Here is a 19,514-nt window from a genome sequence, read left to right as displayed (position 1 = left end):
ATGCTTTTTGTTTTTGTTGTTAAAGCCTCTTGTTTTTGTAAGGCAAAAGTAACAGTCCGTGGCGTGATTTGTGGGTTCTCTCCACAACATTGGGACTCCGAATTGCAAGTATTTTTTATTACCTGCAGCCCACTTCGTTAAAATACTTCTACAAGTTTCACATACTACACCAGGAACCCATTTTTTATCAAGATTTTTTATCGATATATGGAAGTATTGAAAATATGCCTGTTTTACTGCTTCTGAGATCGGTCTCTTCTTTTTTGTTAGGATTATTTTACCACAAACATGGCAAAAGTTGTTTGGGCTTAATTTACACTCCTTTGATGACATTTTGAAATTAATTTAAATGTCGATAATCACTTTAACACAACAATAGCGAAGGTCAAACTGGACGCAAGGGAAAAATGACTGAAAAATTTCATGGGGGAATATCGCAAAAACTTGACGTGATAAAAATTTGTGAGATAGGTATTAGTTATACGAGGGCAGTCAGAAAACAAATTATGCATGAATTGTTTTTGGGTAAAAGAAAAAATGTATATTTTATCATGGACAACCGTTCAAGATATAAGTGGGTCATGCAGTCAGCCAAGATCCACCCGGGTTGTAGTTCTATTAGAAGAAGAAGAAGAAGATGAAGAAGAAGAACAAGCATTTCTAGAACACTTTTTAATGTGGGCACTTTCTGAGGTGGAGAGAACTTTTTAAAATAACAAAATCTATACTTATATACTTATTTATTTAACATATACGTACATATAAAAAATAACAATTGGCAATAGAAAAAGAGATTTATAAATAATATAAAAATAACAACTTAAGCTATTTATTTTACTAAATAATCGATTAGAGATTAATATTTGCACTTGGTACTTGGTACACTCCCAAAATGATTTTGATTGGTTTAACCTAAAACAAATAAAGCAAAGGCATTACAAACATTATAACAGCAGCTCTTAGTAGCTTAAACAAAATAAAATAACGAAAACGAAAACAATCAACCCCTGGCAGCTTCACCTAGGTACAGTACTCCCAGATTTATCACGTAGCCAACATAGATCAATTATTATATAAGAAGTTGTCATCAAAACAGCAATAGTAATCCGAGGAAAAGAGCATCTTTTCCTCGACCTCTCTTCTTCTTCTCTTCTTCAGCTGTAAGTAATCCAACTTTGGACATAGGCCTCCCCCAATTAAATCCAGTGTTGTCTATTTTGCGCCACCTGTTTCCAGTTGTGTCCTCCAAACTTCTTAAAGTAAAGTTATCAGCCCATCTCCTTTGTCGTGATTCCATCGTTTATCATTCAGTCGGGAATTGTGTCCTGGGAAGCTCCATTTTAATTTGGCAGCATGTTCTCCTGCTTCTTTTACTTTGGTTTTGCTTCTTATCCATTTATTTCTTTTTCGTCTATAAGCCTCACCCTGAGGCTCTTTTCATCGCACTTTAGGCCTTTACTATTTTATCCATATTGGCCTTGGTGAGTGTCTACGTCTGTAAGCCATACGTGAGTATAGGGAGGATACACTGATCGTAAACTCTGGTTTCAAAATATTGTTCTATTTTAGTGTGTTTCAAAATCCAAATCAGTTTTCCAAATCCTGCCCACGCTAACCTTATTCTTCTGGTAATTTCGGCAGTTTGATTTTCTTTGTTAACTTTCATTATCTGTCCTAGGTAGATGTATTCGCTTACTGTTTCTAAATTTATGTCGTTCAATGTTATTTTTCTAATGTTCGGTATATTCGTCATTATTTTTGATTTTTCCAAGTTCATCTTAAGATCTACTTTTTCCGAAGCTTAAAATAGTTGCGTCATCATGGTTTGTAATTCTTCGAAACTTGTAGCGAATATTACAATGTCGTCAGCATATCTCAGATGACTCAGTTTTCTTCAATTAACATTTATTCCTTTATCTACCCAGTTAATGTCTTTGAACACGTCTTCCAGTCCCAGTGTGAATATTTTTGGCGATATAACGTCTCCCTGGCGAACTCCTCTGTTGATTTTCTCGTCTATTTGTCTTTTCATTGTAGCTTTCTTGTAAATATTATGTATGAGAATTCTGTATCGAGAATCTATCCTACAGTTGTTCATAGCTCTCTCTATTACCCAAAGTTCTATGGAGTCGAATGCCTTTTCAGATCAACGAATCCAATGTATAAGTTCAAGTGATTTAACTGGCTTTCTCTATTAGCGTTTTGACTGTAAGAAGATGATCCGCTGTACTGCTAATCGGAATCCTGCCTGCTCTACCGGTTGATAGCTATCAAGCTTCGACCTAGGTGTCTTGACCTAGGTACTTTAAAAAACCACAAAGGGCAATTTTCGCTGAGAGAATGTACAAATGCCTGGCATGAATAACTCAAACACAAGAAAACTAGTTAAGATTTGTTGGCACAGGTATCACTACAGCAAAGAAAACTATAACAAAGAATATGGTAAAAAGTATGTCCCGAGATGGGATGACAAGTGTGAAAAATTATATTAAAAATACAACGAAAGCCAAGACCACGATATTTCGGACGAACTACTGAACAGTATAAATGCAGCCAGATGACAAATATGGATAGAAAATGTGGAAAAACTAGACTTCAGCAAATCGAGCAAAAAAGCATGGTCCCTACTTAGAAAACGTGGTAGTAACAGACATTTAACTAGAGACAAAGTTAGAAGTATGAGGCATTATTACGATTCAAGTAACTAATTTAAAAAATACAAGATTTATAAAATAAAAAGCATACAGTCGGAAAAATGAAAGAATACCCATGAACGATTACATCAAGCACTTATTTTGTATTTGCTGTCTTTTTCTATAACAAACGTTTGTTATTTATAGAAAAAGACAGCAAATACAAAATAAGTGATTGATGAGATCGTTCAGGGATATTCTTTCATTTTTCCGACTGTAGGTATACTAAAACTTAATATAATAAAAATACCGTAAGTGTTGTTGGACATTCGTTCAACACCGTTCATTTTCTCCTGATTAATGTTAATCATTATTCGATTTCCTGTTTTGGACGTCACCTCGTAATCTTCAGTGAGGTCGCTGGTAGATTTAGCAAATTCCTTTGCCAAGTTACTAACAGATATACGGACTGTTCCGTTGCTTTGAGCTCTTATTTCTGGTGTGTTCAACAGATCATCCTAAAAAATACACAATAACTTTATTATACAGTACCTATGGTGCAAATGAAAGGAATACATTCATTATTTCGTAAACCGGCGACTTTAAAGAAAAATCCCGAAACAGGTCGATTTTGATTTTTAAATTATGATATTTTGGCATGTATGTGATACTAGTGACGTCATCCATCTGGGTGTGATGACGTAATCGATGATTTTTTAAATGTGAATAGAGGTCATGTGCTAGCTCATTTGAAAGGTCATTCAATTCTCTATTCAGTAATATAAACATTTACATAATTATTTGTACAGCGTGTCAAAAAAATTTTTTTTAATTAAATCATTTGACAAAAAAATAAAAGAATATATGTAATTTATTTAATTTAAAATGCATTTTATTGTTGCCCGAAAACAGAAAAAAATGTTTATTTCACAAATAAACATTGCTTTTCGATTAAATTTAAATTTAAATTTAAATTTTCAAGCCAGCTCCCGACAGCCACCTACCTCTTGGAAGTTTGAACATTTAATTTAAGCGAAAAGCAATGTTTATTTGCGATATAAATATTTTTATCTAATTACTGACAGCAGTATAATGTATTGTGAATTAAATAAATTACATAAATTCTTCTTTTTTTGTAAAATAATTTAATTTAAAATATTTTTTGGACACCCTGTATAAATAATTATGTAAATGTTGATATTGCTGAATAAATAATTAATTTCAAATGAGCTAGCACACGACCACTAGTATGACATAAATGTCAAAATATCATAATTTAAAAATAAAAATCGACCTATTTCGGGATTTTTTCTTAAAGTCGCCGGTTTACGAAATAAGGAATTTATTCCTTTCATTTGCACCATACTGTATGTTTATAATGGTAGGGGAGCACAAGCGAGGATTTTTGCAGTAACTCGAGCGCGTCAGATTATCATATGGGGAGAACCCTAGTATCCTGTAGATGTACCTCTACCATATATTGGCTCTAAACACAGGGGAGTTCGTTAAGGGGGGGCCGAAAAGAAAATCTATCCTTAGAAAAACTCGAAATTGTCAGATTAAGATAAGGTAAGTTAAGTACATGCAAAACAGTGTATATTTCAGAAATCTGACGATTAAGCGGGGCGTAAGGAAATGGGTGAGTCACAAAGTTTCACAAGAAAAATGCGAATATTTCGCGAAATTAACGATATATCTAAAAACTAAAAAATACGTGCTAAATATTTGTCAAAAATCTATCGAATGATACCAAACACGACTGCCCACGGAGAGGGGTGGAAGGGTAAATTAAAAATTTTAAATACGAATCCCGCGATATTTCGCGAAACGAACACCAGATCGAAAAACTGAAAAATGCACTTATTCAATATGTTTGAAAAATCTATCGAATGGCACCAAACACGACCCCCCACGGATGTGGGGTGAGAGGTTACTTTAAAATTTTAAATAGGAGCCCCCATTTTTTATTGCAGATTCGGATTCCTTACGTAAAAATAAGTAACTTTTATTTGAAATATTTTTTCGAATTATGGATAGATGGCGCTATAATCGGAAAAGGCGATTGTTGGAAATGGAAAATTAAATTAAAAATGGAAAGTCCCCACTAAAATGGAAAACTTTACTTAACCTTTTTTGGTTTTAGAACCTACTCTTCACAACCCAGTAGGTCCCCAAAGCGATCGAGTGACTGCACATTTAGCATACTTTCCTCCCCTACTATAAAGATATATAGGGTGAGGCAGATAACTGGCCTATTAGAAATATCTCGAGAACTAAAGGCAACAGAATCATGAAAATTGGAATAAAGGGGTTTTGAAGGATGATATATTAAATGAAAATATTTTCATCTCTTTGCAACTTCCGGTTATACCGGAAGTTGCTTATAACTTCGTTTTTTTAAATGGGACACCCTGTATATTTTTACATTTTTGGATTCTCTTCGATGTCTTCTTTCTTAAAATATGAGGTCTTGTAATATTATACAGGGTATTTTAAAAGATAATTACGTTTTTTTATTAATTTCGTAGCAAAATTAACACCCTGTAGAATTGTAGTAGTTTGACATCTAAAACTTTACTTACGTTCAAATGATTTCTAAGATACTCTACTATTGTTAAGAATCATTAGTATAGCTAAATTTTTAATTTTAGTATACAGCATTCCCTATACCTAACTGCTTTAATTTGTGAGTTATTGGTGATTCAAGCTAAACATTAATTGCAACAAAAAATACGTAAAATTTTATTAGGTTGGCCGTGAAAATACTCAATCCCAAATAATTTTTTAGAAATAAATTCATATTAATCCAGACTGGTCCTTAAAATTACCAATAATGGTTCAGCTATCAAAATACCTACGTAGTTAAGATTGTTGGTGCGATTAACAATTAAGCACAAATTAAAGCAGTTAGGTATAGGGAATGATTAAGAAATAAAAAAGTACCATAAAATATAATTTCATTACAATACTAAAATACAGGGTGTTCCATTTAAGAAAACTCAGATAATACTAATTCCGAGTTTCGACCAACCCTGTATACTAAAATTAAAAATTTAGCTATACTAATGATTCTTAACAATAGTAGAGTATATTAAAAATCATTTGATCGTAAGTAGAGTTTTAGATGTCAAACTACTACAATTCTACAGGGTGTTAATTTTGCTACGAAATTAACAAAAAAAACGTAGTTATCTTTTAAAATACCCTGTATAATATTACAAAACCTCATATTTTAAGAAAAAAGACATCGAAGAGAATCCAAAAATGTAAAAATATACAGGGTGTCCCATTAAAAAAAACGAAGTTATAAGCAACTTCCGGTATAACCGGAAGTTGCAAAGAGATGAAAATATTTTCATTTAATAGATCATCCTTCAAAACCCGTTTATTCCAATTTTCATGATTCTGTTGCCTTTAGTTCTCGAGATATTTCTAATAGGCCCTTTATTTGCCTCACCCTGTATACAATTCTAAAATTATCAATTTATGTACTTATCACAGTATGAGTTGCTTAGCTCTATTGAAGAATATTGCTTTAGATTTGACTAAGAAGCTCTGTTGTTGGGTACTAAAATATTTAATACATTGACACAAATTATAAATTTAGTACTTGAGCTGCAAAAAACGTTAAGATACTGAAGCAGTACTAGGTTTTCTGTGAATTTTGTATATGTATATAATGGTCATTTTGAAGTACCAATATAAAGTCTTCCTACAATCATCCTACAAAGTCCATACAAACATTATGCCAGAAATAACCAAAACGTGCTCAGAAGAAATCGCTGGGGATTATGGGGATTATCAATGCGGATTTAGACCTGGACTCTCTACTTTTGACCAGATATTCACAATGAACAGATAATGGAAATATAATCAACTATTTTTAATGGGAATAAGCCACAATTTTACCAAAAAAATGATTTTATTAACGTTTCGAAGTCCAAATCGGGTTTCGTTGTCAAAATACAAAATACTACTATCAAAATACAAAATACTACTATCAGTAGTATTTTGTATTTTGACAATGAAACCCGATTTGGGCTTCGAAACGTTAATAAAATCATTTTTTTTTTGGTAAAATTGTGGCTTATTCCCATTAAAAATAGTTGATTATAAAAATGCCACAAGGAAATAGCTTCAGAACAACAATGGAAATATGTATGCTGGGAGTTTTATCAAATGTTCATAGATTTTAAACAGACATTTAATAAAGTGTGCATGTGCAGGTCTAGACTGTGGACAGCAAAGCAGGAACTTAGCTTTTCAAAAAAACTAGTAAATTTTATACGGATGTGTATGAAACGGTTACGATGTAAGATGAGAGTTCGAGAACGATACTCTGTAGATATTTGGAATAAACAATGGCCTAAAACATGAAAATGCACATTCACCACAACTCTTGAACTTAGCTCTGGAACAAATAATAATCAGACAAAACGGATCACAAGAAATAAATAATAGAACACAAGCCGACAACAGATGACTTTAGCTTTAGACCCTTCAAAACCATATAAAATCAAAACAACTAACAAGACATACAAAGATACAACTATATTATAAAAGAATCAAACGACCAGTAGTGATGTATGATAGCGAAACGTGCACGATGTCGTGTTTGATAAAAGAAAAATACTAACGAAGATCTTTGGGCCTGTGCTTGATGAAACAGCAGGATAATGTAGGAAAAGAACTAACAAAGAGTTTCAAGAACTGTATCGAGACGCTAACATAATAAAAGAAATAATAAAGTCCAGAAGACTCCAATGGTCACAACACCTTAGAAGACATTCTGACGAAAGAACAGTAAGGCTTGTATTGGAAGAAGTCCCAGTTGGAAGAAGACCACGTGGACAATCTCAACTCGGGTGGAGAGATAATATAACAGGAATAGGCGAACGGGAGATACCCCTAAAATGACCAGGTACTGACCACGGAGAGGTGAATGGCTAATTTTATTCATACTTCATATTTTCGAAGGTGCTGAAAACGAAAATGAAGTTTAAATTGAATTTTATGCGGGGGAACATTGTCAAAATCGTAATTTTAACCTAAAAATAAAAAAAAATAAATCACGTTTTTTTGCGTTTACCTCGCTACAACTCTGTTCAATTTTAATATTTTTTTCTGAAATTTTTACAGTATATAGCCCTAACAGTTCTGAAGACAACGATATCTGCTTTAAGCTTTACTTTTTATTCTGATAAAGGTTATGAATTTTTCAAAGGAAAAGGTGCGGATTTGTGCATTGCAAAGTTTAATCGCAAAAGTTAAGTGACGAAATTTAAAATTTAGCCTTTTAATCATGTTTATGTTAAAATAGAGAGTACAAAGAAGTTTTCTGGAAAATTTTGGATCAAAATGTTTTATAGAAAAAAATGGTGCAACTTTTATTATCGACATTAGAAATCTCCAATATAACGGTTATTTTTCGAGATACTGACCATGGGTATTGAATGGCTAATTTTGGTCTTAGATTATGTTTTTTTGACGGTGCTGAAAACGAAAATGAAATTTATTTTAAATTTCAGGTGGGGGAATATTGTCAAAATCGCAATTTTACCATAAACATAAAAAAGTGAAATCACGTTTTTTGCGTTTAACTCGCTACAACTCTGGCCGATTTTAATATTTTTGTCTAAGGTTTGTACGCTATATGTTGCTCACTTTTTTGAAGACAACGGTATCTGTTTTAAGATTTTAGTCTTATTCTAGTAAAAGTTATGAATTTTTTAAAGTACAAGGTGCAGATTCGTGAATTGCAAAGTTTAATCGCAAAAGTTAAGAGGCAAAATTTAAACTTTATCTTATTAATCACGTTTATGTTAAAACATAGAGTACAAAGAAGTTTTCTGGAAAGTTTTAGTTACAAATGTTTAATAGAAAAAAAATGGCGCAACTTTTAATATAGACGTTATACATCCCCAAAATAACGCTTATTTTTCGAGATACTGACCATGGGAGGTGAATGGCTAATTTTGGTCTTATTTTATGTTTTAGATGGTGCTGACAATGAAAAAGAGGTTTATTTTGAATTTTATGTGAGGAAACATTGTCAAAATCGCAATTTTAACTTAAAAATTAAAAAACAGTGAAGTCACGAATTTTTACGTTTAACTCGCTACAACTCTGTTCCATTTTATTATTTTTTTATAAAGTTTCTACGGCATATATTTCTTACCTTTGTGAAGACTATGAAAGTAACTGTAGTCTTTCAGTCTTTTTTTTATAAAAGTTATGAATTTAAAAAAATAAAAGGTGCAGATTAGTGAATTGCAGAGTTAAATCGCAAAAATTAAGTGACAAAATTTAAAATTTATCCATTTAATTACGTTTATGTTAAACCATAGAGTTCAAAGAAGTTTTATGAAGAGTTTTAGGTCTAAATGTGTGATAGAAAAATTATGGTGCAACTTTTAATTTTAAGAAAAACGTGGTTTTACTTTTTTTATTTTTATGGCAAAATTGCAACTTTGACAAATTTCTCCCATCCAAAATTCAAAATAAACTTGATTTTCGTATTCAGCACCATCAAAAACATAAAGTAAGACCAAAATTAGCCATTCACCACCAATGATGAGTATCTCGAAAAATTAGCATTATTTTGGGGATATATAACGTAGATGTTAAACGTTGCACCATTTGTTTTCTATAAAACATTTTAATCCAAAACTTTCCAGAAAACTTCTTTGTACTCATGTTTTATTTTTGAATTTGATTTAAAATTTATATTTCAAATTTTGTCAGTCAAATTCTGCGATTAAACTTTGGAATTCACGAATCTGCACCTTGTACTTTAAAAGATTCATAACTTTTACTAGAATAAGACTAAAAGTTTAAAGCAGAAACCATTGTTTTCAAAAAAGTGAGCGATTGTATAATAGTGTACAAACTTTAGAAAAAAATATTAAAACGGACCAGAGTTGTAGCGAGCTAAACGCAAAAAACGTGATTTAATTTTTTTTATTTTTAGGGTACAATTGCAATTTTGACAATATTCCCCCACCTAAAATTTAAAATAAATTTCATTTTCGTTTTCATCACGGTTAAAAACATGATCTAAGACCAAAATTAGCCAGTCTCCTCCCATGGTCAGTATCTTGAAAAATAAGCGTTATATTGGGGATTTCTAATGTCGACATTAAAAGTTGCACTATTTTTTTTTTCTATAAAGCAATTTGATCTAAAACTTACCAGAAAACTTCTTTGTACTCTCTACTTTAACATAAACGTGATTAAGAAGCTAAATTTTAAACTTCGTCACACAACTTTTGCGATTAAACTTTGCAATGCGCAAATCCGCACCTTTTCCTTTGAAAAAGTCATAACCTTTATCAGGATAGGAATAAAAGCTTGAAACAGGTACCGTTGTCTTCATAAATGTTAGAGCTATATACTGTATAAATTTCAGAAAAAAAATTAAAATCGAACAGAGTTGTAGCGCGGTAAACGCAAAAAAACGTGATTTTATTTTTTTTTTATTTTTAGGTTAAAATTACGATTCTGACAATGTTCCCCCACATAAAATTCAAAATAAACTTCATTTTCGTTTTCAGGACCCTCAAAAATATAAAGTATGAATAAAATTAGCCATTCACCCCTCCGTGGTCAGTATCTCAAAAACTAAGCGCTTTTTTGAGGGTGTCTCGCTCGTGTAGAAACCTTAGCTATGCTCGTGAAGAATTCGATGGAGATTGCTCTAGACAGAGAGGAATGGAGGCATTTAGAGGTATGGAGTAAGTAAGTAATACAAAGTCTTAAAAACATATCAATAGAAGACATAATTGAAAATAATTTCTTACCATTGATTCCGTTCTTTTCCTTAAATTTGACTTGTTTAGCGTTTGTGTCAATTCATAAGCCAAGTTTCCTGGACTATTCCCAACGCTCTTTCTCCCCAGAGTTCCGTTCTTCAAAAAATCCAATTTCCTGGGCGGACTTCTCACCACAGCATACTCCCCAATACTAATATTTACAGATTTGGGCCTTTCCTTTCCAGCTGATGATGCTACTGACCCGTTTGACAACTTAGAGCATAAATCCCTCTTCTGGAAATATGTACCAGGTGGTTTGGGTGTCACATGGTTCGGGTTGTGCATTTTGAAAGACTCTAACGAGTCCATTTCTACTGATTCGTGGACGTGTGCTGGTTTTATGGTAGAAGAAGTAGAAGACAAACTTAGTGTGTCATAATCTGGGGTCGGACAAGGTGGAGGTTGATAGCAAGACAGCACGGAACGTTTAATGGGAACAGGTGGGGCTTTGGGTTTTATTTTGGGAGCTGGTGGGGTACTGGAGTTGACTGAAGGTGATTGAATTGTAGGAGATGGAAGAATCTGTGATGGAGGCTGCAAAAAAATTATATCGTTAAAGATATTTGACTAAAAATGTTTGCTTTTAAAAATTTTAATTAAACTAAGAATGAAACACTAAAAACCTCTTATTTTCTACATTTCCACAAAATGTATTACAATATAAAATATCTTCACTACACCTGTTTTCGCAGGGTCATTTTCTCAAGTGATGTATTTTTACTATGCGTCTACAATGTATAGTCTTTAACTAAATAAAATGAGAAGGGAGGGAATTTGAAATAGGTCATTAAAACAATTATTATGATATAGTAGGTGAAGTGCATATGTAGAATGACGTATTTGTGTTCTGCTATACGTGTGTTAAAAGTTCTACCAGTTTGACCGATGTAACTTTTTGGGCAGTAACCACATGTATATTTGTATATATGTTACGGAAAGTATGATTAATTGGAAATTATTAATAATTACCGATTACTATTAATGCAAACCGAATAGCTAGGTAAAACTAATAAATATCCCAGAATTAATCACATCAACCGGTAATTATTAATAAATCCCTGATTAGAACGGTAAATGTGATAAATTTCAATTGCGTTAAGTGCGTAGAAGCTTGCGGAGTATAGGGAGGTTTATTTTTATTATTCACTACGATATAGCAGAGCTAAATACGGAGTATAGTGCATAACATACCACAGTGTTAGTCAATATGTATTTAGTCGGAAGCAACCACTGTGTAATACACTATTTAACGTATTAAATACATAAGGCTAAAGTAGGATTAAAAACAACCTTACCTCCTGGTACTTTATCCGAAATCAGAAGAAGATTTAGAAGCGATAATAGCAGATCATTCTGATGACGCTGGTGATGGAGCAAAGCACCGTGGTGATATGGAACTCAACAGTACAACCGAGGATTCATAGTTAGCGAATATTGAAGATACAGGTAACACTAACAGCCTAATCGAACATAATGCGTGTGCGATACTTGCTGGCAATGAGGAAGACAATACCAGTATTGGCGTTAAAGACAATGAGGGAGACGAACAAGATGGCACTGCAATTGACAAAACTTCAAAAGAAAATTGTAAAAGAATCTGACAGAATGTTAAAGCATCTAATGATAGATTCCCTGTTGAAAAAGTAGGTTAAAATGTTAGAGTTCGAATTCCAGAAGTTGATAGAGCCAAGGACGATAGCCGAAATATTATTGCCATTATTATTTCTGTTACAGATGAAAAGCTATACAAGCTAGGCAATAAGCATGGCATTTTACACCAACTTCATGCAAGAATCGAATTTTTGTCACCTGCAAGGAAACACTTACTTCAGTCAATGAAGCGCCTGATACTGAGATAAGTCTCAGTGCATGCGTTCGTAAAGATTCGAATTTAGACACTCAAGGATTCCACCACTGCAATTATTGTAGCGGCCAATGTAATTAAAAACGCTGCAAACGCAAAAAATTAAGCTTTCTTTGTAATTCTAAGTGCCACAAGAGCCTTTCCTATAAAAACAAATAATTATAGTCTAGTAACTTAAAGCCTAATGCGTGTGTATCATTTTGTTTTTACTCATAAGATGTCTAGTTGAGTTTTTTTATTGATAAATTGTGTTTAAGTGTTTAACTTTATTATCAACTTTCATAAATAGACAATAGTGAAGCCCAAAATGCGTTTTTATTACATTAACCAGGATTCTTAGGAAATTATTAATAATAGCCGGTAAATCTAATTATAAAGGCTTTATTAATCATTGACCAGCTGCTATGGATACTATTAATATTTACCGGTAATTATTAATACATACCGGATTTATCACATCAACCGTAGCATATATACCACTAAGTGCTTTTTCTTTTGGCTCTTGTTGTTCTTTTTAATTAACTAAGTTATTCTTTGTTCTGAAAACTGGCGTTTTCCTTTCCTTATTTTTTATGCATTTCGCGATTTTTGTAGATGTCTTGCCTGTATATGTAATCGAGCAAAATTTATTGGGTTTTTAAGAAACACTATTTACAAGCACTATTATAAATCTTTTAATTTTAATAATTCACAATATTATAGTTATTAAGGTACCAAGGGTATTATAAGCATAATAACGCTTGAGGTCAATGGTGTATATACTGAGGGCCTTTGGCCCGAGGGATATACGTTGACCGAAAGCGTTATTATCTATAATATCCGTGGTACCTTCAACGTTTAATGTCTGACTAAATTATTCTTTATATGCAAATAATTTGAATAAATTGTGAATTAATTAGTTTTCAAATAAGTACATTTACCAGCAATAGTCGTAACGTAATTGTGATAACCATAGTTTTACTTAGGTTGTTTGTCAACTTGACAGTATTTAACTAGTTATTTAAATTTAATACTTTAGGCTGTTATTTTTCAAAATATCGCCCTAAGGAATTGTATCATACTTAACTGACTTCGAAAACATGTCATTTTGTCAAATAATATACCATTCGGGCATTAATATTTTAATTTTATACCAATTTTGATAAGAACAACAAACGTCAAAAGAAAAATATTTTAATTGAGGTTAATTCCCATTATAAACAGTAAGTATTATCATTGTGTATTATTAATGACACAAGAAAATAGCTCTACAATAATATTCAAAAATAATTTCATATAAAATACTTACAGGGGGTGGTGGTGGAGGTGGTGAGGAAACCTCTTGAGGTCTGTTGTTTTCATTACTGGCTAAGTTGAGCAAACGATCTGACAATTTTTGGGACAGTTCCTTGTGGGCAAGCCTCTCCTGAAATTTTAAATATTCCTAATAATTAAGTCAATTTTAAGGGGATTTTTTTATTATTTGAAATGAAAGTACATAACTTCAAAAATACTGTCTGAAAATTTCAGATCGATCAGAGCAAAATTACCGCAAATACAGCATATTGAATATCCCTGCTTTCGACTTGCTTTGCAGCAGTTACGCGCCAGTGCTTCTGAGCGTAGTGGGAAACGTTCAACAGCTGTTCGCCGCGATTCAAAAACATATTCAGTGCATCACTTTACGATTTGACAGTCAAAAAAAATTGAAAATAAAATTTGTAAAAACTATATACGCGTTTTTCTCAAAACTGCTTTTTTCAAAAGCGGTGGACATTGTAACTCAAAAACTAGTTGACCGATCCTCCTGAAATTTTGTACAGATTTTCTTTAGACATTTAGTGAGGTAAAGCTGCCGAGATATTTTTTTAGTTTTTGCTTATTTTTGTTTAACAATAATAAATATATTGATTTTCACCCTTTTTACAAAATATTTCGTTATTTTGATTTCTAAATGATACCAAACAGTCAAAAATCGTTAAAACTAAAACTCTACGGTAGTTGCATAACTACCGGCATTACCTCGAGAAACTGATAAACTAATTAAATCTTTTTGAGTGTTTTGTTTCACATGATCCAATGGCGAGTTCTGATGTCTACCGCAAAATCCATTTTTTCTGTAAAAAATTGCCACAGTTGTCTTATTTTTCAATATTTTGCCTTGCATTTTTTGAAGTTATACTTCTTTAGGCGCGATTGAGGGTGAAATTTTATTAATCTGCGCGCATGAGCACACAGACAATAAGGAGTTCTTTACTAAATGTTTTAATTTATGTATGTATCAGTCCAGAAAAGGTGTGGAAAGGATATATTAGTGTTTTTAAATATATTTTTCTATAAACGTGTTAAAAATGCAATTTATAGCACTCCATAGGAGCGTTAAAAATGCTACTTTAAAGCACCAGTGCTTTAAAAATTTTAAGGCACTGCAGTTAAAAGTGAATTGTCAAATTGTGAAACGTCAAAATATTTATATTTCATTTATTAACATTAATATTAATAATACAACTTGCGCAATTTGAGAAGGTGGTTTAAAAGGTTTTTTAAATTTAATTTAAACTGTATTATTGCATTTTTAATACGTTTGTATAAAAAAACTATTAAAATTTGTTAGAATATACAAAAATAAAAGTAGATGTTATTCTATAGTTGTTATGATTTACGTATTGACAGTATAGGCAGTTTTGATGTAATGTCAAGAAAAATATAAAAATGGAATGTCAGTCAAGTTCAAGTAAAAGTTTTTGTAGGTATTGTCCTGTAATTGAGAAGGAATAAATTATAATTGTTGATATATAAGACGTTTGTAGAAAAAATATTGTATGATATAGGTGTTAAAAAGTACATTTTTAAGGCACTTATGTGAATTATTGCAGAAATGAGCGAAGCGAATCTTTCACATTCGTGCCTTAAAATTGTGCTTTTAACATTTATATCATAAATAACTGTTATTATAATTTTTGTGTATTTGGACTTGTCTACGTCGGGAATAAGATAATAAGTAATATTTAAAGTATTTTATAATTCACTTCGTATGTTTGTCACTATGTCTGAGAAATCTTGTAGCCCGTATAAACAAAAGGGTATAGCTCAGTGGTAGAGCGTTGGGCTGAAGATTAAGAGGTCCCCGGTTCAAATCCTGGTGTTTTCTAATCTTTTTTTAATTTTTGGTATTGTTTTAATAAAAATTTTTGGAAAGTAGTAAGTAAAAATTAATTTAATCTTTAAATAAAATACAAATAAACTGTCCGAAAGTATATTTATTTCATTGAAATCATATTTAGAAGTATAACTTCTTACGTGCGTACAAAGTACACACACATTCTTTTTTTTTTAATAGTTTTTGAATTGTACTGAATATATTTATTTTATTTAAAAAAAATAATTCTACCATAGTTTACAAAAATGTGCTTGAAATGTTGATTTCAAAAACCATACCCTGCCCCCCCCCCCCTCCCCGCACACCTAAAAGTAGATATAATTTATTTTTAACGTAATATGGTTTTGAAACTTACTAAAGTATCTTTCCCTAGAGCGGAATTAGATTTTGTACAATCCAGACTAGACGTTTTGAACATTTTTTGATGAGCCTGCTTAAATTCGTTCATGAGTTTGGTGTGCTGAAACTGTTGATCAGAACTAAGTCCCCTAAGTAACTTTTTTTTCTGTAATTGTTCATCGATTGACGTGTCTTCTGGTGGTTTTGTTGCTTTTTTCTGTAAAATAAAAATCAGTAAATACTTCATATAATTTACTTTTACTAAACTGTTGATGCATTAGTGGAATAGATTCCTAGCATCGCCCGATGGCTTGATGAAGCCATCGACTTTTATATAAAAGCGAAAAGTCCCAGATAAAAAATTCACTATTAAAATAAAAACTAAAATAGCACATAATTATTTAAACTTGAAAACTTTCCTTGTTGGAACTTCTTTCTGTTACATCCTTAATCTCTGACTTTTACAATTTATAAGAACAAGAGACGACGAATATAGAGAACGAAAAGGACGCTACAATATGCAGTCACATTCCGTTTTCATTCGTCTAGGAAAAGGTCAGAAAGAAAGTTCCTAGTACTCAAATCTGAGTAAAGATAGAATTGAAAAAGGCAGTTTATGTTGTTTCCTTTCGATTCAGAGGTGATGCAAAATCTCTAGCCAGTTGTTTCTATCTTACAGACCTCTTCAGTAGAGCTGCCAGCACACCTCTGAAGCAGAACGAAACCAACTGTCTATTTTAAGTGGAATTTTAAAAATAGTTTAAAATAAACTTTTGGGACGCTTCCTGCGACAACTCTTATGAGTTTTAGTTTACTTTAATCGTTATCGACACTTACTTTATCTGTCCTCGTTATAGCGGCTTCCCACGGTCTGCGATTCTACGGATCATCAAGCACAGCCGACGACCACGGACACCAACGCACCGCGGAGAGAGGTCTTCTCATGGTCCGCGGTCCGCGACAGTCTGTGTTTTTGATTGAGATTGAACTATGCAGGGCCCCCGTGACCGGGCGTGCAACGCGTGCGACGCACGCGGGCGTAACCCCGAAAGGGCGCCAAACCGAAGGTTTGGTTAAAAAATATTTATTTTAAATGAGATATTTTTTTTATTCAATCTTAATTTTAATTTTTCCATTGATTCCTAGAGAAATCTCAAAAAATTAAATGTTGTGTTATTACTAAAAAAAATATTAAAATATTATTTTATATTTGTTGTTAGTAAACAATTTGTACTATTATTGTATTTTTAAAAACAATATAATTTTCGAATATCCGTTTTTCAGAATTAATGTTTTCTAAAGTAAAAAATAATATTTTTAGGGTATGCTGCATAGTTCCAAATTTTATTCAACCTAATTATGGACTGTACCTCAAATTCAAGTAGTACAAAGCAAATAAGCCGAATTTAGAGTTATGTTGTATTAAACGATAATTCTAAAAAAAGTTCAAATACAAGAGAGTTCCAGCTTCTCGAATAATATTTGACACTACAGGGAAAGGGTTATTTAATTATATAGTTGAACTATTACAAAATTTAAATATGAAAGACATGAGAGGTCAAGGGTATGATAAAGATGCCAATATGCATATATGATAAGGGTAGGATAATCCTCGAGCTTTTTTATACCACGCGCTGCATACTGAATACATCTTAAATTTAATGATGAATGATGCTGCTAAAGTGTCAAATAAAATAGTAAACTTGTTTAATATAGTATAAGAACTTTACCTTTTTTTTTTTCTTCCTCCACTAAAAGATGAGATATTATAAAGCTACACGTTCCTAAGTTAAATCTAAAACCCCTAAGTTATATAAGATGACCGAGTAGGATAGAAGCTATAAAGCCCTATAAATTCTATAAATTTCATATAATTAAAGTTAGTGAGAATCTTACAAATATAACAGATAATGATACCTTCAACATAAAAATTGGACAGTATTAGAATAATTGATCAAATCCTAAGTTCGTTAAATAGTAGATTTGATAATATGATGTTTGGTTATGATAATTTTTTTGGTTTTTTAGGGATATTACATTAAATGACGATGCTATTTAACAAAAAAACTGTCTTGCTCTTCAACAAAAGCTAACTGATCCAGTAAACTGAACTGAACTCACTTCTAAAAACTCTTAATAATCAATATGTATGTATATTTGAAAATATCTAACTACATCTCTACTAAATATCACTTTTTCGTTAAGAATTCTCCTCACTTTAACTGTCTGTTGCTTCTGGTGGTGAGGGTGAGAGATCATTTTCAAAATTAAAATTATTAAAAATTATTTGAGTTCTACTGTGGTAGAGGAAAGATTATCTGGTTTGACAATATTAGCTATAGTATTTTTACTACAAAAACGTTATTACGTAGGTCAAAATTTTTGACGTAAGAGAACTGTCAAAACATTAGAATGTGACTTTTCATTATTGCCATGTTTTTATAAACATGACAATAAAGAAAAGTCACATTCTAATGTTTTGACAGTTCTCTTACGTCAAAAATTTCGACCTACGTAATAACGTTTTTGTAGTAAAAATACTATATACTTATAGCAAGAGATCGTCAATAAAATTGACTTTGAAGATAATATAAAAGAGTTTGCTGCAGTCAAATCTAGAAAAACACCCATTTAATTCAACTTAGATTTAACACTTTCTAGATTTAAAGCGTAGGCCCAAAATTTCGAACCAATGTTTTTTAAATGTAAGTACTCATTTTTTTCGAATGCTGAGAAAACTAATAACTATTTTTAAAAAATTTAAACGCATAATGAAGGATTACATTATTACCAATGGCCGAAAGTCCGTTAAAATAAACAAAAAGTTTTTATTTTTGAATGAGATATTTAAAATTAAAAATCATAATAAATTTTCTCTTTTTACCCCTGTAACTTGTTAAAATAAACATTATAGAAGTTTTCAGGGAATTTCGGCTCTCGGTAATAACGTAATCTTTCATTCTGCGTTTAATTTTTTGAAAAATACTGTACATATTAGTTTTCTCAGGATTCGAAAAAAATGAATACATTGTGGATATAGTAAATTTTTGGGCGCTAAAATATATGCCGCACGCGGGCGCCGCTCAGTCTTGCGGGGGCCCTGGAACTATGTAACTTTATTCCTCGCTAAGTAGCAAAAGGACTGACGGTTTCATGAAAAAAGAATATTATATATGTGACTCATTTAATTTGGGTGTTGATTACATTGCGTTTGTCATGTTTCTTATCTCTTTCAATGTTTTCGTTTAGAATATGGTGTGAAATGTGTAGTATGCACATTCCATCTAAATCAATAATTACACACATAATGTATTTTATTTTTAACAAAATGTTAAATTTTGTTAATGTATTTTATTTTTAACAAAATGTGGTAAATTATCAACTTGCAAAAAAATCGTTGGTCAAAAACAAATTTTGGACCAAGTTTGGATATTTATGCTTTATAATAGTCAGGGAGGTAGTGTAAAATTTGACCGGAGCATTTTAGCATGGGTGTTTTTCTTTATTGAGGTGTTCCATTAAAAAACGGTGTGTCAGCCGGCCCAAAACCGGGGCTTTTAGGCAAAACAAGATAAAATATGAAACTAGATGGAAAAACCCTACAACTATGTCAAATATTTATCTCCGTGGCTTACATCCATCATGGCCTAAAATACCTAGCTCCTGGCTTTCACCCAGGTGAGCCGGGTTCCAGTCCCTACCTTGGAAGTTTGTTTGTTTTTAAAATT

The 19,514-nt window shown here is 31.9% G+C and overlaps 1 protein-coding gene across 1 annotated transcript in view; it reads right to left on the bottom strand.

Moving 5' to 3' along the window:
• Positions 1-725: 725 nt before the first annotated feature.
• LOC114328487 (harmonin) overlaps positions 726-19,514 on the bottom strand; it is a 286,928-nt gene continuing 268,139 nt past the window's right edge. Inside the window, exons 10-14 of the mRNA XM_028277348.2 lie at positions 15,803-16,003; positions 13,597-13,713; positions 10,433-10,978; positions 2,944-3,151; positions 726-912 (exon numbers count right to left, since the gene is read on the bottom strand). Coding sequence (XP_028133149.1) covers positions 908-912; positions 2,944-3,151; positions 10,433-10,978; positions 13,597-13,713; positions 15,803-16,003 — 1,077 coding nt within the window. The 3' untranslated portion in view covers positions 726-907. The remainder of the gene's footprint in view (positions 913-2,943; positions 3,152-10,432; positions 10,979-13,596; positions 13,714-15,802; positions 16,004-19,514) is intronic.

This window comes from Diabrotica virgifera, chromosome 3 (genome assembly GCF_917563875.1).
Source record: "Diabrotica virgifera virgifera chromosome 3, PGI_DIABVI_V3a".
Taxonomy (NCBI): domain Eukaryota; kingdom Metazoa; phylum Arthropoda; class Insecta; order Coleoptera; family Chrysomelidae; genus Diabrotica; species Diabrotica virgifera.
The sequence above is the reverse complement of the archived record's forward strand: the minus strand, read 5'-3'. Positions and strand labels throughout refer to the sequence as shown.